General features: G+C 37.6%; 1 protein-coding gene across 1 annotated transcript in view; it reads right to left on the bottom strand.

The window, feature by feature from the left end:
• The window catches only part of LOC105526320 (chromosome unknown open reading frame, human C1orf112), a 58467-nt gene that overhangs the window by 25284 nt on the left and 9496 nt on the right, over window positions 1-23687 (bottom strand). Inside the window, exons 6-12 of the mRNA XM_011962266.1 lie at window positions 23464-23629; window positions 21637-21721; window positions 19536-19674; window positions 6149-6229; window positions 4522-4586; window positions 944-1092; window positions 308-437 (exon numbers count right to left, since the gene is read on the bottom strand). Of these exons, the coding sequence (XP_011817656.1) occupies window positions 308-437; window positions 944-1092; window positions 4522-4586; window positions 6149-6229; window positions 19536-19674; window positions 21637-21721; window positions 23464-23629 (815 nt within the window). The remainder of the gene's footprint in view (window positions 1-307; window positions 438-943; window positions 1093-4521; window positions 4587-6148; window positions 6230-19535; window positions 19675-21636; window positions 21722-23463; window positions 23630-23687) is intronic.

Raw genomic sequence — 23687 nt, 5'->3', positions numbered from 1 at the left:
ATGCTTCTACTTACAGCTACTCTATTACAATCAATGTTTATAATGCTGACCATTAAGCAATACTAAGCAAAATTAAAACATTAAAATATTTTTAGCATCTAATATAGGTTTATATATTTTATATTTATCTACTGTTATATAGTAGCAATATATATGTGTGTGTAGCACACACATATGAGGTCTACACAATAACTATTAACATAAATATCTGATTAAAAAAAAAACAAAACTTAATTTCAAGACCATTCCAAACAACAGGGCATTCTCAACCATTGATAATGTGACTGGATAAAAACATGTTTGCTACCTGGTTGTAGTTTCTGAGGGCTGGCTGTCTGTGCACCACAAGGTTTGCACTTCCTTAGGCTGAGATGGTAGCTTATCCATGACAACAACCAGAAGAAGACATTGTGGAAACTGTAGTTCACATGGCAGGTCTTACATGTAATAAAAACACATTAATTCAGCAGAAACCTGATTAATACATAAAATAATTTTTTTTTTTTTTCAGACAGAGTCTTACTCTGTCACCCAGCCTGGAGTGCCATGGTGCAATCTCAGCTCACCGCAACCTCCACCTTCTGGGTTCAAGAGATTCTCCTGCATCAGCCTCCCAAGTAGCTGGGACTATAGGTACATGCCACCACACCCAGCTAATTTTCGTACTTTTAGTAGAGATGGGGTTTCACCATATTGGTCAGGCTGGTCTTGAACTCCTGACCTCAGAACTCGCCGCCTCAGTCTCCCAAAGTGCTGGGATTACAGGCATGATTCACTGTGCCCAGCCAGGTATAATTTTTAAATAAGAAATATGTTTCAAGACAAGAAACTACAAGAAACTTAATAAAAATTTCTTAATTGTAAAAAAGAATGGTTAGGAGAAATCACTGTCTCTAACATGTCGTAATAGATGATTTACCATTAAATCTGTTTTGAAGCTTACCTAATTTACTATCCAAAACCACCTGCACAAAAGGTTGAAATGTGAGCAGCTGACTGATAAGTGGATCCAGTGTCACTAGGAAAGCACCTTCTATTTCCTCTTGGTGTGCTTTAGAAATCCTGGTAGCATAAAGGCTTGGAGGAAATTTGCTGGAAAGGGAGAGAAAAAAACTCATTAATAGCTATCTTATAATTTTAGGTAGAGTAAGTACTATAAACTGATGTTCTAGTAGTAAAAATACATTAAAAACTAAATTTTTAAAAATAAGTGTGCATTTTATAAAACAAAATTCCAAGTACTGAATTGATACCAGAATTGGATCGAGATCTCTAAACTAAACATAGCTATAATTCTATAAAATGAGAAGCTGATAATCTTAGAGAAATCTTTGTTGCTTTGAGGCACTGATACCATTTTGACAATGATATCCTTAAAAATACTATAAAAATCTATCTTAAATCAAAAGTGAAAATACATATTGAAAAGATTATTTCTGATAAATTCTAGCTTATTTCTATTAAAAGTTGTTTTTAGGTGGAGCGTGGTGGCTCACGCCTGTCAAATCCCAGCACTTTGGGAGGCTGAGGCGTGTGGATTGCCTGAGGTCAGGAGTTCAAGACCAGCCTTGCCAACATGGTGAAACCCCGTCTCTACTAAAAAATATAAAAATCAGCTGGGTGTGGTGGTGCATGCCTGTAATCCCAGCTACTCAGGAGGCTGAGGCACGAGAATCGCTTAAAACTGGAAGGCGGAGATTGCCGTGAGCCAAGACCGTGCCACTGCACTCCAGCCTGGGCGGGAGAGTGAACTCTGTCTTGCCGGGCATGGTGACTCACACCTGTAATCCCAGCACTTTGGGAGGCCAAGACCGCGCCACTGCACTCCAGCCTGGGCAACAAGAGCGAAACTCCGTCTCAAAAAAGAAAAAAAAAAAAAAGTTGTTTTTAAATAGGCAGAACGCTGAATTTACTATGAATTAATACTCAGTTTCTCAGAAGCAAGAGCTTTACAAGAAATAAACCATATACTAACACTGAAGAAGAATGGAAAGACTATTTCATGAAAATGTCTCAGTAACTGGCTTTTAAACTAAAGTTCAATCAAAACTTATGTGAACTAAGATATGTATTCTATAGTATTCTATATTTTTTACCACATTAATTGTACACTTGACAATACATAAGAAAACTCTGTCTAGCAGAGGATAACAGCATTTTAAAGTATGCACTTAAGATAAACACTTAAGGTTTTTGTAGAGTGATGGAAAAAGCACCAATCTGTCAATTAGTTACATGACGTTGGTTCATTCATTTGCCCTTCCTGAGACTCAGTTTCGTCCTTTGTGACATTGATTCTGAGTTATTGTGAGGATTAATTATAAGTAAATAAAAGACATATACAAATAAAACATAGTAATGAAATTCCAGACTTGAATTACATCTACTGAGCATCATTGCAAGAATTTATTTTTTCAATCAAATAGTTTTAAATTAATTTGATAAATGTTTACTAAGTGCCTATGTATACATCCCATGCACTGTTCCACGAGTGGGTGATACAGTAATAAAGAGAATATACAAAGTCACTGTCTTTATAGAGTTTACAATTCTAATGAAAGGGGACAGTTAACAGACAAGTATACAACTAAATACATAATATAGCAGAGGTTAATTCAGTGCTGCAGAGAAAAAAAATAAAACAAGGAAAGAAAGACAAGAAGTTCTATTGATGAAAGTCATCTGAGGGTTGAGCAAAGAAGTCACATCATTTGATTTGTGTTTTTTATCACTCATTTTGGCTACTGTGTGGAGAACAAACTAGTGTGAGGCAAAGCTATAAACTTTTTTTGCAAAATCCAGGCAAGAAAATAATAGTGGGTCAGATCAGATGGTAGCAGTTCAGGTGATGAGAAGTGCATGTACATGCACGTGCGTGCATGTGTGTGTACACTGAAGGTAACATTGACAGAAAATGCTAAAGGGGCAAGGTTTTTTGGCCTGATCAATTTGAAGAACGAAGTTGCCACTTAAACTGAAATAAAGAGGTTACAAAAGGAGCAGATTTTATTGGGTATGAGGATGACATGGGTGGAAATCAAGAGTTCAGTTTGGGACAATTTAGTATAGATGTCCTGATTGGTGGTTAGACATTAAAGGAGATATAAATTTAAAGTCTTAAGACTAAATGATAATAGACAGATAACAGGCCTGAGGAGTAAGTGCTGGGACACACTTAACTTAGAAGAGAAACCTGCTAGGGAGTCTGAGAAGGAGCAGATGGTAAGACTGGAAGCAAGAGAACTAAGAGTGAGAATGTCCTAGAAACCAAAAGAACAAAGTGTTCATAAAAGAGGATCTAGTGCTACTGACAGGTTACAGAAGGACTATAATTGACTAGTGGATGCAGTAATGTGGTGGTCACTCATGACCTTAACAAGAACTATTCTGATGAAGTGTTGGTGCAGAAAGCCTGACTGGACTAGATTCAAGAAAAGCGATGAGACAGGGGTATAGACGACTCTTTCTAGAAATTTTGCCATAAAGAAAACAGAGAAACGAGAGGGTATTTGTAGGAGGATGCAGAGTCAAGAGATTTTGTTTTGTATTGTTAAGATGGGAAAAATAACAGCATATTTGTATACTCATGAGAGTGACCCAGTATGGAGGAAAGGCTGATGATGCAAGAGGGAAAGGGAATAATTGCTGGTGCAAGGTCACTGAGCCTGTGAGAGAGGATGAAATCCAATGCCCAATGGAGAGGCTAGTCTTAGGGGCACAGTTCACTTATGGTAGTGAGGGAATGAATATATGGGTCTAGATACACATAGAATAGTAGATGTGTTACAGGAAACATACAGCAGCTCTCTTTTAATTGCTTCCATTTTTCCTCAGTGACACAGGAAGTGAGGTCATTGACAATGAGGAATTGGGAACATGTTGGAGATACAGGAAGTTTGAGGAAGGAAAGGTGTGAAAAAGCTGTCTGGGACGCTAAATCAATTATGAAGCTGCAACAGGACTAATGGATAGATGAACTCATTTTGTGTCAAATTTAGGGCTCTTTGGAGGTAACCATCAATTTTAGAAGTCGCTTAGCCCCCATCTAAATTTTGATACCTTTCTGTAATTCACTTTCTTTTCTGATATGGTTTCAGAAAAAAGACCGTCCTGTAAAGTGAATTACAGAAAGGTATCAAAATTTAAATTTAAATGGGGGCTGACTTAAACTTCATAGAAACAAAATAAAAATAAAGATTAAAAAATACCAATATAAAATATAAAGGCATATATAAGGTATATGTATATTTGTGTATATATATATTTATATTTGCCATTGGATTTTATCACCCTACTAATTATCATTCCTGTATAAGGTACTAGTAAAATACAAAGATAAGCATAACTCATGTGGAATGTATCTTTCAAAAGCCTCTATCTCCAATTATTTCAAGCTAGCAGATAAAAATTACTAAAACATTAAGAAAAATTTTTGTTTTATTGTAAAATGGTAGGTACTTAAGCACTGCATGGCACAGATGGCATTGTTATATCTTAATAATAATATGGCATTCTTCTTACCTGTGTATCTGAAGATACAGGTGGTGCAAAGTACAGCAAGAATCAGAGAGGAAAGGAAGAAATTCCTAAAATAAAACAACTCTATTCATTCTTTGCATAAAATGTGTCTTTTTAGTACATATAATCTCACAAAGGAATGCAAAATAAAATAAAATCCTGAATGTGCCCCCTTTTAAAAAAAAAATTATTTTTCTTTCTTTTCTTTTTTTTTCTTTTTTTTTTTTTGAGACGTAGTTTCACTCTTGTTGCCCAGGCTGCAGTACAATGGTGTGATCTCGGCTCACTGCAACCTCTGCCTCCCGGATTCAAGCAATTCTCACGCCTCAGCCTCCCAGGTAGCTGGGATTACAGGCGTGCATCACGATACCCGGCTAATTTTGTATTTTTAGTAGAGGAAGGGTTTCACCATGTTGTCCAGGCTGGTCTTGAACTCCTGACCTCAGGTCATCCACCCGCCTCAGTCTCCCAAAATGCTGGGATTACAGGCATGAGCCACCACACTTTAAAAACTGTGTCATAATTTTTAAAGAGGCCTGCACATTTGAGAGTCATCAGAATAGTAGTGGTAACTGTCAAACAGAAAAGCTGTCGACCGGGCACGGTGGCTCACACCTGTAATGCTGGCATTTTGGGAGACCAAGGTGGGCAGATCACCTGAGGTCAGGAGTTCGAGACCAGCCTGACCAATATGGTGAAACCCCATCTCTACCAAAAATACAAAAACTAACCAGGTGTGATGGCAGGCGCCTGTAGTCTCAGCTCCTCGGGAGGCTGAGGCACGAGAATCGCTTGAACCTGGGAGGCGGAGGTTGCAGTGAGCCGAGATCATGCCATCACACTCCAGGCCTGGGCAACAGAGTGAGACTCTGTCTCAAAAAAATAAACAAACAGAAAAGTTGTCAAGGCAGATTATTTGCAAAGATGAGCAGAGAATGCTTACAGCAGTCAGTGAACAAAACATTACATTATTAGTAAAAGATGTTAGTGGTTTTTAAAAAAACTACTGTCCGTGTTCAATTTGTTTTTGACCTTTTCTTCTGTTTTTGAGGAAAGATAAGGGTTTCCAATGACAATTTATTATAGTCAGAATTCCATGGCTGGTACCCTGGCTACTGATACACTGCCATCCAAATTGGTCTTTCTGGGCAGCTGCCATTTAAGAGTAGTTGGTTGCTTCTTACACTGGGTTCCCTGCAGCTTGCAGGGTTTGTATTCCAGTGGCAAAGACACATTGTGGGAAACGCACCAATGGCATTTGACGGGTAGTAACCCATCTGATATTTGCTTGGTGTGTAGGGAGGCAAAGTTTTCCCTAACTATGCTGCTTGTCTTTTTGAAAAAATCAATTCCATCAGGGGAATCTTTAAAAATTTTCAAATGATCATCAGCTTTTCCCTGTATCTTATAATACAATAAAAACTATTTCTTTTACTTTCTAAGACATAGTCTAACCATAAAAAAGAAATCACATCTGCACTTAAATCCCAGCCTTACTGGTTTCTAGATATGTGACTTGATCAAGTTATATGCTATCTGAGCTTGAGCTTTCTATTCTGTGGAATGGGGATAATAATTCATTTTTTGAGAGGACTACAATTAAATAAAGTAACGTATAATAAAGACTTACCTTAGCATAGTGCAAAAGGGAGTTGGCAAAAAAACGACACAATTTGAGTGTTTTCTGAAATAATCTGCAGTCAGCATTATCCTGAACCAAAAAGAGAAATAAGCATAATAAATAAGAATATAAAATTAGCTAAACTTACAAATGAGACAATATTTTCTAAAAAAAAAAAACCAAAAACAAAACCTCTTAAACATGGTATAAAAATTTTCCAAGAAAATATAACTCTTCTTTGAATTATTAGGTGCAATGCAAATAACAAATGACAATAGTATTAAATTCTACATTACTGAAAAGAAATCTTAACCTATGATAGCAAAAGAGGTGATCCTTCTTGGTTGATCTGAAAGTGAAAGAAATTTAAAATACCTTATTCTTTGTTACATGGGGATAAGTTTAACGGATGATCAAAAGAAAAAGGTCTTACAAATCAAAGAAAGAATGATACATAAAAGAAAACAGGTAAAGACATAAAAACATATTTCACAAAAAAGACAAAACAAACTGCCAATAAATTCATACTGAAAAATATCCAAATTACAACCTAATTATATATATTTGGGGAAGGGGAAAGTTTGAGGGTTATTTCATTAGCAAAGATTAAAAAGACTAATAATATCCCTGCACTAATAAGGAAGTAAGGTAACAAGCACTTTCTTTTACCACTGATGGGAGCATAAAATAATACATTATTATAAAAAGCTGAAGTGTTAAAACATCTTAATTGAGTAGCAATTCCATTTCTGGGAACACAGTCTATAGAAATACTAGCATAGGTATGCAATATGGAGTTTTTGGCTGCTTGGCCTATGGAATAGCCATTCTTTATTCCTTTACTTTCTTCATAAACCTGCTTTCATCTTAACTCTATGGATTCACCTTGAATTCTTGCTTGCACAAGTTCCAGACCTCTTTTGACATCTGGATCAGGACCCCTTTCCAGTAATAACTTCCTGGCAAACCCCGTAGGGACAATACTGAGGAGACCTCCAGTGCCAAAAAGTAGACTGCAGCACCAATTGGCCAACTTTCGTTAAGTGGTGGGGTACCCAGGTGACGAAGAGGACTGGGTTAGAGCCCTAACTTACAGGAGTTGAGAGTCTCTCCTAAGACAGGGTGGGTTTAAACACCCCTCTTAATAAAAGGAAAGGATGCTTGACTGAACTTTGGTTTGCGGCCCAACTTAGGAAAATTAGACTTCTTCCTAAGATTTAGGGCGTTAGAGATCCCCCTCAGTAAAGTCCCTCTGGGCTAAGAACGGGTTTGGCGCTACGGGATGTTAACTGCTATTCTCTTTGGATTACTCAGCCTTGCACTCTTGCTGACGGCTATGGGTGACAGGATTAGGCATGTACAGAATCATGGGACATGGGGAGCTTTTATCCTCCCCAAAAGGGGAAACTTGAGCTGATGGGACTGCTGAAAAAGGTCCCTTCACTACAGACAAGTGCTGCCTGAACTTGACTCAGTGTCACTGCAATGGAGGGGTCTTTCTCAGGCCTCCCTGAGCTCCTCACCTTCCCAACCCTACCACAGGCAATGCTTTTCTCCCATTCTCTCCTTTCCCTTTCTTATCTTTTCTGTTACTCAGATCAACTGTCCATTCTTTCATCTTGCCCAGAGACAACATGTTGAAAAGTATCCTGAGGAGCTTGACCTTGTAACCACATGGCAGTACTTGTTCTGTCTCTACCATCCCAAGAACAGGAATTTGGGGGTTGTTATAATTAGCTCTAAAAATTATCTTGAGCCTTTGCAAGCTCAAAATTGGCTGCTCTGGGCTCCTTCTTGAAAGAGTAATGGAAATTGCCTAGTGCTGGAGCTCAGCAGCTAAGGCTTTGCCATTTTACAATGGCTGGTGGCCCAGGTTCAATCTGGCAAAGGCAGTGAGTACTTTCTGGTTGATATCTGTGTGACCTTTACCATTTGTTGATTCTCTTCCCCTCCATGAACTGTCTTAAATTTTTCTTTCTCTGAGCACCTGGAAGGTTACCCGCTTCAAAAGCCAGAAATATTGGCACTTTGGCATGGCTAAAGACGGGTAATAGCGGATTTAAAAGGACGTTTTAAAAAGTGCCGTGGTTAAGTCAGCTTAATTGAAAGCAGATAATCAAGATTTAACAGCCTGGGACTCCATCGGAAAACAGAGGGGGCATCACAGATCCCTTTTAAGTGAAAACCTCTATTTTCCTCATGGAACCCCCAAATTTAAAATGGATAGATCCCTCTCAAAATCTAAGGCTGTGTTCTGTTTTGCATTGCATTATCTGATGATTTTCACTTTGGGAGTATCAGAAAAATTACTTCACAGAGCTTTGGTATATAACTAGGTAGGAAATATACTTTTAGGTATAACTAATGGCACAAGGGGGATACTCAGATCTTTGCACATTTGGATCAGAAGCATGCTCTTGGCCACCTAGAAGGTATGCGGATGTCCCCATCGTCCCCTCAACCCCCACTGAGATACAACTCCCATGAGTGATGGGCTGATCACAGAATGGACTGATTGGCTTTGGGTTACTTTGCAATGAAATGCATGGTAAAATCATTGGACTGCCTTGTTCCATAGTGTTTCTCTTTTGGGAATCCAGGATCCAGTATACAAATGGGACACTTAATTTTTGGGGATCTGTTTTGCATTCCAACTGTGCCTGCTTATTAGGCTGTAGACACTGCATGCTTTCCTGGCCCTGTTCCTCCAAGGGCTCTACCCTAAACCCAGTAATCCAATTAAGAAACTGGCAAATGAGCCATGTGTGGTGGTTCACACCTGTAATCCCAGCATTTGGGGAGGCTGAGGCAGGCAGATCACTTGGGGTCAGGAGTTCAAGACCAGCCTGGCCAACATGGCAAAACCCCGTCTCTACTAAAAACACAAAAAATTAGCCAGGCGTGTTGGCTCATGCTTGTAATCACAGCTACTTGGGAGGCTGAGGCAAGAAAATCACTTGAACCCAGGAAGTGGAGGTTTCAGTGAGCTAAGATCATGCCACTGTACTCCAGCATGGGCAACAGAGCAAGACTCTGTCTCTAAATAAATAAATAAAACTGGCAAATGAAAAATCTTATAACTACTGCATCTCTTCTTATGTGTATTTATATGTATCATGTGTGAAATATAAAAGAGCTTTGATAACTGGCTTAAAAATAATGAACACTTAAATATTTTGTCAGAAAAGTAAAACGTGGAATGCCTTTTAATTCATGTGACTTAAGTAATTTCTGGGAAATACAGTTTTAGAGATTATTGGTAAAATCAAAATATCTTCAAAATAAAGACATGTGGTTTAAATTAGGCAGGTTAGATATTAGGTTTGCTAAATGCTTTAAGGTCATAAACTGCTTCTTTGACTTTTGAAAACTGTTTAACTTACTTACTTTGGAGCAGATTCTAGGTAAGGCCTGGGGACATGTGGTGTTAGCCATGCCCCCTAGCTATGCTAGAAAGAGTCAGCCCTTATCTGCACTTCTGTTCTGTGTCCTAGGCTCCATACCTAGTACATAATTAGAATTCCTTACTTACCAAGGTTTTCCACCATAAGTAAAAGCTGCTAAGAGTTAACACTGTAATATGTAATTGAAGACTACTGAAGAAACAGTTTTACATTACAGGTATGTAAGGAAAGTGAAATGTGTTGTTGGTAAAAGATTGTAAGAAAGCATGAGAATGTGTATTTTTGACCTAGATTAAAAGGGGATAGGATTGTTTTAAGTTAAATAGGATAACGCTGAAGGTCTGAGCAAGTTGTACATTTGTAAAAAATTAATCTTGTAAAAAAAAAATCTGTGTGAACATATTGGCTAAAGTTAAAGGGATATTATTCAGTTTTTCCATAAATTGAACACTGCAAAAAATCACAACAGGGTTTCCTGACAGCAATAATCTACTCTTTAACAAAAATTGTAAAGAGTTGTAAACAGTTTATGAGAATCATACCTTATGGTTATACTGATTACAATTAGATTTTATACCGATTAAATTTTATACTGATTAAAATTAGATTTGTCTATACAGTTTTATTAAGAATTGAGGTTAACAATAGGACACTACTGCAAAGGTGAAACTTGGCTTTTTTGGTATAAAAATCATACAGGAAACACTGTCAAATATAAAATGATGCTTGGCTTTCTTTGGGCTATATTTGTATAAATGTTACTGGCATGTGTTCCAAAATTATGGGAAACAACTATAACTCTGATATAACTTAGTGTTGTTATAATTGTTACATAAAATTGTTATGTGCCACAGAAGTAACCAAAATCCCCAGTCAATTATGGCTTTAACAGAGGCTGCCATAAGGCATTTTGTCATCCAGAGACAACTGTCTGGTTTTAATCAAAAGGTAATTTTTAATCAGCTATAGGACTTTGACAGGTGCTTTTCAATGTAGGTTTCCAATAACTTTGGCAATTGTGACATTAAAATAGAGGACAGAAATTTTCAGGACTCTCATGAAGAGCTGGAGTGTTCGTGGATATCAAATAGGGCAAGCATTAACTACACGGACTGAACTAACAGAAGACTGAAGTAATTTTTTTAAATTTTTTGTTTAAAATGTTGCTTATCCTTTGTTTTATTTTTCAGAGTCAAGAAAACTTTTCTTTTGAGCTGCTCTGGGCTTTTCTTTGAGCTGTTTAACAATTGAGTAAAGTATATCACTGTGAATAAAATTTGGAGCCTATTTGTTTCCGATTTCTCCAGAATTTGGAAAGTATTTGTGAATATTCCCAACTTATGGCAATATAGTTATTTGCATAAGTGCAATACAAATGTTTTATTTTGCAACAGGACACAACTGGATAAACTGGTTATTTTACCAAGGCTTTGGCTGGAATAGTGTGCTTTCCTTCAAGGAATCAAACTTGACTTATAAAGCCAATAAAGGCCCTTTGGAAAACTTGCCTCATACCTTGTTTACACCAGGGTTCCTGACCTGTGTTAAGTAAAGAATGTCACTTTCTGACAGGCCCAGGAGCCCCAAGTTATCTTGGGACCTCAAGAGGAGAGGAATTTATCCAATTCATATTTTAAAGTCTTATCTGAGTTTCCTTATAAAACAGAGTTCCATCAAAGCCAGTTTTTAAAAGCCCATGTGAAAAATCATTATTCTTGCTGTACTTTATACAGATAATCAGGCCAAGTATAAAAAAGCAAATCAGTCTTATCATGATTTGTCTTTAGTAAAAATGGGAGACTAGAGAGAGAAAAAAAAATTATGTTTCAAAAACTATGGTACACTTGTTATCAGGTGTTTTTGAGTGTTTTTCTCATCAGTTGTTTTCAAGTTTTTTTCCTGCAATTTAGACTAACCTGCTTATTTCTGTGAACCAACCAGTGATCTCTGGCTGCTGCTCAGAAGAAACAAGAGGGATAGTAATTGTGAAAATCTGGATCAGTATTCTAATTCTGGGCCGACCGGAATCAGCTTGGTTTCCAACAGTTGCCCAGTTCATGGAAAGTCTTCTTATTTAGTACTTGGGATAATTTTACTTATTTTGCTTTATGGTTGTGGAATATACTGCTGTTGCACTCTGTGTAGGAATACGAGGTAAGCTTACTGAATGTTTTATTAAATTGAACACTTACTAATCTTCCAGATACCACCTTTTTTCGGAACTGAGAGTTACGAATGGCCCTCATGATACTGACACTTTCTGACTGATCTCCTCTCTACCTGGAATATAAGAGACCCCAATAGTTAGGCAGGAATATCATCATCCCTATTCAGCCCGAAGAAGTTATAGAAGACTATCTGTCCCTCTACAACCCTTAGGATAAAGGGTTCCCTTATAAAAAGGAGGGGGCAAATATGTCAGAGGCGTTTTAACCAGAGGACTTCATCTTGAAAAGGCGCTGGGTAAAATGAGGCCAAGACCTGCTGGACTGCATTTCTAGGAGGTTAGGCATCCTAAGTCACAGGATGAGATGGGAGGTCAACACAAGACACAGGTCACAAAGAACTTGCTGATAAAACAGTATGCAGTAGAGAAGCCGGCCAAAACCCACCAAATCCAACATGTTAACAAAAGTGACTTCTGGTTGTCCTCACTGCTCATTATACACTAATTATAATGCATTAGCATGATAAAAGATACTCCCATCAGTTCCATCACAGTTTACAAATACCCTGGCAACAACCGGAAGTAACCCTATATGATCTACAAAGGGTTTCTAGAAACCCTTAGTTCTGGGAATTGCCCACCCCTTTCCCAGAAAGGGAATAATCTACTCTTTGTTTAGCATATAAATCAGGAAATGGCCATAAAAGTGGCCAACCAGGAGACTTTGGGGTTGCTCCGACTATGGAATAACCATTCTTTACTCTTTTAACTTTCTTTTTTTTTCTTTTTGAGACAGAGTCTTGCTCTGTCACCCAGGCTGGAGTGCAGTGGCGTGATCTTGGCTCACTGCAACCTTCACCTCCTGGGTTCAAGCGATTCTCCTGTCTCAGCCTCCTGAGTAGCTGGGATTACAGGTGCCCGCCACCGTGCCCAGCTAATTTTTGTATTTTTAGTAGAGATGGGGTTTTACCATGTTGGCCAGGCTGGTCTCGAACTCCTGATCTTGTGATCCACCTACCTCAGCCTCCCAAAGTGCTGGGAATACAGGCGTGAGCCACCGTGCCTGGCCTTATTCCTTTACTTTCTTAAGAAACTTGCTTTCACTTTACAAAAAAAAAAAACTTTTTTTATATAGTGAAAACTGAAATGAACCAAGTATGCAACACGTGGGGAACACCTAAATACAGCTGACCTCTGAACAAAATGGGGTCTAGGGGTGCCAACCCCCATGTGGTCTAAAATCTAAGCATAACTTTTGAGTCTCCAAAAACACTAATAGCCTACCACTGACCATAAGCCTTACCAATAAAAACAACTGATTAACATATTTTGTATGTTATATGTATTAACATTGTCTATTTACAAAATGAATCATCTATCTGAAATGGCAGGTAATTGCAGTTGAGGAATTCTTGGGAACACTTCCAGCATCACTAGTGGCTCTTCTTATGGGTTTACCATATTGCATTAAAGACGATGAAAAAATATGGAGGCACCTCAAGAGCTATACTTTTTACTGAGAAATGCAATTTACTTACTGGAGAGACAAACTGCTCATGTGGGGATGGTTAGTATCACATGGCCTTGCAAAACTTGAGTTCACAGTAACAGCAACAGGAAGTGGCTATGAAATTATTGTATTATATTGAATATACATATTGAAAATAATGGCAAAAACTGCAATTACTTTTGCACAAGTACAATATGTACCACAGTAAATTTTATGTAATTATGATTTAATACTGTATCTTACATTTGTTTACATTTCTCTCAACTGCATGGTACCATGTATGGTCTCTGTGTGCTAAGTTTTAATAAATTTTAACCTTTGATAATAGATATGTGTTATTTTATTGTAATAAATGACAATTTTTAAAAATCTGCATAAGTTGATCTGTGCAGTTTGGACCCGAATTGTTCAAGGGTCAACTACAAATTTATAGTACAATCATAAACTGTAATACCATATAGCTATTAAAAAGAATCAGGTACATATACCTTCATGGACACAGAAAGCCCTAAGGATAAACTGTTAAGCAAAAACCCAAGTTGTAAACAATTTGTATAATGTAAAAATTAGTAACACAAGTTGAGTCATTCTTGTCATACCCAACTAAAACAGAGTCAACAGGTCTGGGGGAAAAGCACTTGGGGCACAAAATATTTCTGCCAAAATGTAATTCTCTGTAAGCCTGGCTGCTGAAACTGCCTGCTGTAACTGGAAACCAGTTTATCTAAGGATTACTGAAAGAACCTGGTGCAATTCTAAGACCAGTGTTACCCATTGCCCTCACTCACCAATCAGAGCTTGACAGCTCCCCAAATCTAGTGCCAATGGACTTTCTTGAAGAGCCGTATGTAATATTTCTCCTTTTTTATAAGACCGCTAACCTTCTCTTTTTTCTGTGGACACACCAAACAATTGGTCTGCATGAATGCTACAAATTGCAATTACTTCCTCCAAATAAAATGTTTTGTTTTCAGGGATTTGTCTATTGACTCTAATGATAACATAATCCTATCACTATTTTTAAATGTGTTCAATGTTAATGTTTTCTCCTACACCCAAAATAAATTTAAAAAAACTTTCCTGTAATTCTTTCTAGTAGATGAAAATAGGATTTCACTTTCCATGTTAGATACTTGTGTAATATGTGTGTTTTCTGATTACGTACTACATTTGTAAATTGATAAAACAGTGGGTAGTGCCAACAGTATGCAGGGGAAGACTATAGATTCATCTGCCTGGATTTAAGTCCTGGTCCTACTACAACTACTATATGATCTGGGGAAAGTTACTAAACCTTTCTGTGGCCCAGTTTTCTCATCTACAATGAGGCTAATACAAGATTATTGTGAGATTTAAACAGTGTCTGACATTTAAGCAACTTAGCTCAGTAAATATTGGTTGTTCCATCACCCAAGTTTATAACACACATTATAATCCAAACAGCTTTAAATAGTGCCATAAAATTAAGTCAAACAAATTACTGTCTTTAATTTGTGAATTATTTCATATGAAAATAACATATGTTAACTTATATGTTAATTGGCTACGTTTGATTTCTTTTCCAATATAGCAAAATCTTCATTAACCCCAGTCAAAACAGAGTTGGATGGTTCGCTAATGGAACATGATCCCTCATTCTGACCTTTATTAAAAATATTTGAAAATAGTCAATTTTCCTCAGCAGAAATAGGGTAGATGAAAATTCATCCTTCTTTGATTTTTTTTTTTTTTTTTTGAGATGAAGTCTCACTCTGTTGCCCAGGCTGAAGTGCAGTGGCACGATCTCAACTTACTTCAGCCTCCATCTCCTGGGTTCGAGTGATCCTCCTGCCTCAGTCTCCCGAGTAGCTGGGATTACAGGTGTGTACCATCACTCCTGGCTAATTTTTGTATTTTTAGTAGAGACAGGGTTTCACCATGTTGGCCAGCCTGGTCTCGAACTCCTAGCTTAAGCGATCTGCTCACCTCGGCCTCCCAAAGTGCTGGGATTACAGCCATGAGCCACCACACCCAGCCTTTTCAATTGTTTTGAATATGAAGTCTCTAATACAGTGCTATGCAAATTTAAAAGCACAAAGTTTAAAGATTAATCTACACTGACCTTATAATACATTTTATTCAGCACAGACGTCATACCACCATAAGAAACCTTTCCTGACTTCATCACTGGACACTTATCTTGTACTCCCATAAGCCAGCCAATACCCAGTCCTCCAAAGATCCTACCATTCTATAATAATTACCTACTTATTTGTGTTTCAAGCTAGACTCTAAGTTGTTGAGGGCACCTACAACATTTCCTGGTACAGAATAAGCACTCTTGTTAAATGACTGAATGAGTGGTGACACACAACTTATTTGTTTGCTTACTTTGAATTTTCTCTCTCATTCAAGAGGAAATTACACAAGATTTGTTCGAAGCCTGTAGCTTTACTTCATCACTAAATAGCATACTACTGATTAAATCTAGAGTTTTATTTTTACATTTTTAAAAAGCAAGTAAATAACACAAATAAATTAACAGTCCCATCTTTGATTTACTCAACTGCTTAAAACAAAGTTTGCATCTCAATGCCAACAAAGAAGGTGTGGGTAATATAAGCAAGGAAGACCATTTTCCAATGCTTTAAAATATGAGCACTTTCCTTTCCTTTCCTTCCTTTTCCCTTTCCCTTTCTCTCTCTCTCTCTCTCTCTCTCTCTCTCTCTTTCTTTCTTTCTTTCTTTCTTTCTCTATCTATCTAGACAGGGTCTATCTATCTATCTAGACAGGGTCTTGCTCTGTTGTCCAGGTATCTATCTATCTATCTATCGATCTATCTATCTATCTATCTATCTATCTATCTATCTAAACAGGGTCTATCTATTTATCTATCTATCTAAACAGGGTCTATCTATCTATCTATCTAAACAGGGTCTCGCTCTGTTGTCCAGGCTGGAGTACAGTGGCCCGATCACAGCTCACTGCAGCCTCAATCTCCTGGGCTCAATGCATCCTCCTGCCCCAGTCTTCCAAGTAACTAGAACTACAGGTATGTGCCACAAGGCCTGGATAATTTTTTTATTTTTTGTAGAGATGGGGATCTCCCTGTATTGCCCAGGCTGGTCTCGAACTCCTAGGCTCAAGCAATCCTTCTGCCTTGGCCTCTTAAAAGTGATGAGATTACAGGCACATTCTTTCTAAAACAACTAAAACACTAATAAAATTTAAATGTAGCAGGCAATAAAATCTAAGTGTAGGCAACAGACATAATAGTATATGTTTATTTTCTGAATAATACAAATTTCTAAAAGCGTTATATAAATATAAGTAGGAATTAGAGTGGAAATTAAATTATTTCTAAGGGCCACACAAATAAATTTCCCTATGTTTATAGAAAAACTAAATAATTGGGGGCTAAAGAACTATATGTTAAAACTATACATTAAAAACTCTAATAGAATATTCTCTTTTTGAGACCAATTTCAAGACTTGAGAATAAATACCGATTTTAGGGGCTGTTATGGGTTGAACTGTGTCCCTCCCAGAAAGCTTTAAGTTCTAACTCTCAATACTTCAGAATGTGGCCTTATTTGGAAATAGGGTTATTGAAGACATAATTAGTTAAGATGAGGTCATACTAAAGCAAGGTATGCCCTCAGTCACTATCACTGGTGTTCTTATAAAAAGATGATGTGAAGACACAGAAAGAGAACAGCATGTGGAGTTACACAGCTGCAAGCCAAAGTAAGCTAAGGATTGCCGGTGACACCCAGAAGCTAAGAAAAAGATACGACATATATTCTCCCCTAAAGTCTTCCAGAGAACATGGCCCTGTTGACACACTGTGTACTTTTGCCTCTAGAAATGTGACAGAATAAAATTCTATTGTTTTAAGCCGCCTAGTTTGTGGTAACTTGTTATGGCAACCCCAGGAAATTAATACAAGGAATGACACATCACATGCTTCCATAAATAGTGTAACATTAATTAAATCTACTGGTTTTATTTTGACTTTTTTCAAAGTGAGATGATATGGCTTGAAGATTGGTGTCCTCCCAAACACCTAATACCCAAAGTGATACTATTAAGAGGTGGGGCCTTTGGGGAAGTGATTAAGTGATGAAGGCTCTGCCCTCAAGAATGAGATAAGTGCCCTTATAAAACAGGTTGAAGGAAGGTGTCTTGCCCCTTGCACTAAGTGAGGATGCAGCAGCAAGGGGCCATCTTTGAAGCAGAGAGTACACCCTCACTAGACACCAAATCTGCTGGTGCCTTGATATTGGGCTTCCCAGCTTCCAGAACTGTGAGAGATAAATTTCTAATGTTTATAATCCCTTACCCAGTTTAAGGGATTTTGTTATAGCAGCCTAAACGGACTAAGACACAAAGTGAAAACTGCTTGGAAAACTTCAATACTTTACTTTGATTGGTAAATAAAGACTAACAGTGAGCAGCAGAGGGCATCACTGATCAGAATTTGGAGTTAAGATTGAAGAAATTACACGGTCCACCTCAAAGCTCCATTTCAGGCAATGGACAATAAGCAGAACTGGTCACATTTATCAGTCCCAAATTTGAACAAATGAGTAAAAATATAAGAATTTTCTTGGACAGTTAAGAAAATTTAAATTTTCTGATGTCCATCTATAAGAGTTTATATAAACTGAAAATATCCTTTATATATAAACAGTCACCCTGGCTAAGCAGCCCCCATGCTCTCTCTTGCCACTATAGACTATACTGTTGCTTAGGCTTTCTTCATCTTACTCCTGTCCAAGTATCTCTGTTTAATTTTCCTCTCCAAGTACTAGCTGAAAAGTCTGTGGTGTCAAGAGAAGCAAGAAGGAAACTGAAAGAGGAGGTTGGGGTTGAGAATACGAATCTACAGGACAAAGGTGAAGAAGAAAACAACCTTCCTGCCATTGATACAGGACACCCAAACAAACTTCTCCTTTTAGCAAGGCAAGAGGAATCAGAAAGGACGCAAGATTGAAGTGAGAACAAAAAAGAAAAGGGAAAAAGGAAGAAGGGTTATAAGAGGAGGGGCAGGTGAGATAAAGAAGAGAAACAAGAAGAAAAAAGTTAGCCCCTTCCTAACACCACTCCTCATTTCCTTCTTACTATCTTCAGAATTTCTTTTTAAAGTTCCATCCTCCCCTAGGGTCTGTCCTTCCAGATCAGCCCTGCCCTAGGAGTTACTACCAGTTTTAGGACTTGGATGAACCCCTACACTTTCACCCCCATAGCTGACTGGCAGGGAAAAGCACAGGTACAAAAGAATTCCCTATATCAGCTTGCACACGTACAACAGAACAGGCTATGTCATTGCTATTCAAAGAAGAAATATTCAATTCATGGTCCCATTAAAATTATTACATATAGGCTGGGTGCAGTGGCTTACACCTGTAATCCCAGCACTTTGGGAGGCCGAGGCAGGTGGATCACCTTAGGTCAGGAGATCGAGATCAGCCTGGCCAACATGGCAAAACCCCGTCTCTACTAAAAATACAAAAATTAGCCAGGCGTGGTGGCAGGCACCTATAATCCCAGCTACAAAGGAGGCTGAGGCAGGAGGATCCCTTGAACCCGGGAGGCAGAGGTTGCAATGAGCCAAGATCGTACCACTGCACCACTGCACTCCAGCTTTGGTGACAGAGTGGGACTCAGTCTCAAAAAAAAAAATAATTACATATAACTATCAGGTCCTGAGTACTATTAATCTTATAATTTAGGGCTATTATAGTTAAATAAAATTGGAGGGCTAGTCTGAAAGCAAAAGGTACTAATGAGTTATAATTCCCAATAATCATACTACAAATTTAATTTGTTTCATAAATGGAATACCAATTCAACGCTCTAACTTTTCAAAATAAAAATGAATGTATGAATACATCAAATTTAAAAGACTGATACATAAATATACATGCACAAACATACTTGTATCCCTAAAGGTTGCAATGCATTGGTGAAGAAAAAAATGCAAGATTGATTGCAGCTATATTAGATGTTATATAAATATGAACAAAAGAATTTATGTTTTCATGCAGAAAAGAATGAAAGGATTCAGAGAAGAATGCTGTAACCAACCAGTAACAATGCAAAGAGGGAGCCAGGCAGACCCTAGAGGCAATAAGAGCAGTTAGGAATCTAATGCAATGCTCTGGGTGAAAAGTAATTATAGGCTATAAATAATCCCACAGATCAAAAAAAAACACCCAAATGAAATAAATTAAAATCCTCTTAAATAGACTGACCCAGACATTCAAATGAGATTTACTAACTGCCAAAGAAAATAACAGTTGCTGTTTAAAATGCTATTAGCCCAAATTTTACCTGTGCATCTGACTGTGTCATCTGCTCAGCTAACTGTAAACAAGAATGGAAGGAGAAAAGAATGTCTTCACACAAGCTACTAATTATATCTTTGTGTTTCAACTGGCTTTTTATTATGGATTGGTGCTTAAGGCTCTGCCTAAATGAATAAAAAGAAAAGAATACAATCACCACAAGTAACACATCAAGTCACTTAGGACCACCAATATCTACCTTATAGAACATTTAAAAAACAATCACAAAGCATCATATATGACATAATATAAACAAGGTATGCCTAGTTTACCTTTGAAGCAGTTATGTTTGTTTAAATAAGCTGCTAATTTTTTCTCTGTGTAAAATATTAATTGAATTCTTACTATTTACCAGGCACTCTACCAGGCCCTGGGGACAAAGGGGTCAAACAAATGGACACAATCTCTGCCTTACCTGCATGAAACTTGTGGTCTAGCATGAGTGAGAACGTTAAATAATTGTAAGAATAATTAATTAGGGCTGTGATTTGTCAAATGACAAAGTCTAAGTTGCTACAATAGAGAGACCTAATCTAATTTATTCTTAGGGTAAGGATATCAAAGAATGTTATCATGAAGATATAACTCTTAAGCTGAGAACTGAAAGACAATAAGCAGGAGTTAGCAAGGTATACAACAGGAGAGAGAAGCATCCTAGGCAGATGGAAAAACCATGAAAAGGCTCTGGGACGGGAGAGTTTGGTATGTTTGAGGAACTAAGAGCAGGGAGAGAGCAGCATGAGACAGGCTGGTGAAGGAGGCAGCATCCAGAGAGGATTAGGTTGTTATTCTTAGTAAAATGGGATAGACTTTAAGCAATAGAGTGACATGATCTGATTTACTTTTTAAAAGATCATTCTGCCAGGTAGAAAATGAACTGGAAGGCCGGGCGCGGTGGCTCAAGCCTGTAATCCCAGCACTTTGGGAGGCCGAGACGGGTGGATCACGAGGTCAGGAGATCGAGACCATCCTGGCTAACACGGCGAAACCCCGTCTCTACTAAAAAATACAAAAAAAAACTAGCCGGGCAAGGTGGCAGGCGCCTGTAGTCCCAGCTACTCGGGAGACTGAGGCAGGAGAATGGCGTGAACCCGGGAGGCGGAGCTTGCAGTGAGCTGAGATCCGGCCACTGCACTCCAGCCTGGGCGACAGAGCAAGACTCTGTCTCAAAAAAAAAAAAAAAAAGAAAATGAACTGGAAGAGGGTAAGAGTGGAAGATATTCAGTGGTGATGATAATTCCTTGAGCATTAACTATGTGTCATGTACAGTTCTAAGCATTTCAGTGATGAACTCAATTCCCACTATAACCCTGTCAAGAAAGTGCTATGATTATTTCCATTTTCAGATGAGCAAACTAACGTTCAGAGAAATTAACCAAATAGCCCAAGGGCTCAGAAGGAGTAAATGATTTCAGAATGGATTTAAGCACATGTGACACAGCTTCCAGGCAACACTCTTAACCACTGAATGGCAACTTAATGTCCTGGTAATAGAAGAAAAGCACCGAACACCTGAAAATACACCGACCTTTAATGTTTTATGTAGTGTATAAAGTAGATATTCTTAACCATTTTTACAACTCAACCACATCTCCTCTCACCCCTAAGAATCTGATGAATGCTATGGGCACTATCCCTGGTGACCCGTTATAATGCTTCAGTTTCAGAAAGTTAAAATTACTGTATAAATGGAATTAAGTGTGAACAACTTAAAAGTACCTAACAAAAAGATTATATTCGGTTCCAATTATAGTTACCAATTTATCTAATCCTAGAAATAGGATACTTAAGAGCTGGTTAAACAACAGTAGCAGCAGGAAAGTGGTTAAGTTCTACTCTGGCCCATGGCCCATTATTTCTGAAGTACTAGCTAACTAGGAAGAACACTTTTTTTATTTTTAGAGGCCACAGGGTAAAGAAGTCCAATTTGGCTTGAGAGTTACATGTATAACATCTGGATTATCAGACAGCAGTGTCAATGAACATTAAATTCACACAGAATGTTTCAAATGCAATCTAAGGAATCATGAATAATTAAGATTATGAAAAACATTTTCTAAAAAGTAAAAAATAACAGACAAACTTACTTAATTATAAACTTCCAAGTATTGGCATGAAATGCATGGTCCATACTGGAAATAACAGAGCAGATATCCAATAAAGAATGAATAACTGCAAAGAAAGATAACAGAACTTTTAAGACATCCAAATGTCACGGGGGTGAGTTTCTCCTATAATTAACACTATCTACTGAACAATTTCAACATTTGATTGAATTAAAATAGGTAACACAGTTTGGAAATAGTTATGTCAAAATAATTATTTAAACTATTTAAGTGTCACACTTGTTACAGTTTTTGTAAATATTGAAAATTAACTTTTGAAGTTTATACCTACCTGTTGACCTAAATAAAACTAAAAATGTTCAGTGGAATAAAAGTTGTACCCTATTATAACTGAAATGTTCTACAGATATAATTCTAATCCAAAATGACGAAACAAATTGCTAAGGAAAGAAAACCTAAAAAGGAAGAACTCAAATTAATTTCCATGGTATTCATGCAAGGCTTTTACTCAGTCTGTGGTAGACTACTTATAAAAACGGCCACAATGACTGCCCTTTGTGAATCCACACTTTTCCACAATGACTCTGGGCTAAACTCTATAACCTGCTTTGGCCCGGGGGACAATAATAAAATTAAGGCGAGCAGAAACTTGGAAAGTGCTAGCATACAGGGACCTACTCACTCTTAATACTCTTAGAAACCCTGAAACCACTGGCATCAGGTATCTGAGATGTGGTAAGCCTGCTGGATGATGCACATGGCTTTCTCAAATACTTCTGCCTCTGCCAACAGCCAGATGTGAATGAAGTCGCTGAAGTCACATGGGTAAGCTAGTGCCCCAGGTGGATCAGAGAAAGTTATCTCAGGGGATCCCACCCTGAACTGCAGACTCACAGAATCATGAATAAATAAAATAGTGAATAAATAGATTTTGAGATGGTGTGTTGCAGTGACAGGGGCGTGATACACTGCACAAAAGCAAATTTCTCTCTTTATACCAAAGTTTTGAATGCAAACTTTGCCCTTATATTGTTTTTCAAACTCTTGTTCATAATCCATTAATGATAAAATTAATGAAGTGTGATACAACCAGCAATTCTTTAAAAATAAACTAGTATTGGCCAGGCACGGTGGCTCATGCCTATAATCCCAGCACTCTGGGAGGCTGAGGCAGGTGGATTACCTGAGGTCAGGAGTTTAAGACCAGCCTGGCCAACATGGTGAAATCCCGTCTCTACTAAAAATACAAAAATTAGCCAGGTGTGGTGACGGACGCCTATAATCCCAGCTACTCAGGAGGCTGAGGCAGGAGAATTACTTGAGTCTGGGAGGCGAGGTTGCAGTGAGCCAAGATTGCGTCACTGCACTCTAGCCTGGGCGACAGAGGGAGACTGTGTCAAAAATAAATAAAAAAAAATAAACTAGTATAAAGTGCATCACAAGTAAAATGAGTATACTTCATTATAATATGAGAATAGAGATATTTACATACACATATGCACATATTTATATGTATTCTGGAAGGAAATATAAACTGCATCTCAATATGAGTTATGGTTAAAAAATGTGAAAGTTATTGTCTCTGAATATGGACAACCTCAGAGAATATAAAGTTATACAAGTTAATCATTGTGGAGAAATTACAGTAACTGAATACACAAATCTAGGTTAAGGTACCCAAAATAAATTTTACAAATTCCAAATTTAAAGATTAAAATGTATTTGGTAAGATTGAAATCAATGTTAATGTGTAATTAGTAAGAAAATAACAGGAATTATTAGAGACAATTTTAACTGATTCATGATTTATAGTCACCATATACTAAGCAGAAAGTTTTCTTCACTCACCTATTACCATATTCAAAATATCATCATTCTCATCTACTAAAGGGTCCATGCAAACCATGTCCAGCAGTTCCATTAGCTGCTTTTGAAGAGAATAGGCCTCCTTGAAAAGAGCCTGGAGAAGGTCTGAAACTAGGTGTAAACGCCCAGAATACACAGATTCACTATTCTGATTACGGATAAATAAAAATGAGAGAAAAAACAAATCATAAAAAGCTCAAGAACCA

This window comes from Colobus angolensis, unplaced genomic scaffold (assembly GCF_000951035.1).
Source record: "Colobus angolensis palliatus isolate OR3802 unplaced genomic scaffold, Cang.pa_1.0 Scaffold59, whole genome shotgun sequence".
Classification (NCBI taxonomy): Eukaryota; Metazoa; Chordata; class Mammalia; order Primates; family Cercopithecidae; genus Colobus; species Colobus angolensis.
Note: the sequence above shows the minus strand (reverse complement) of the source record. Positions and strands in the feature narration are given on the sequence as shown.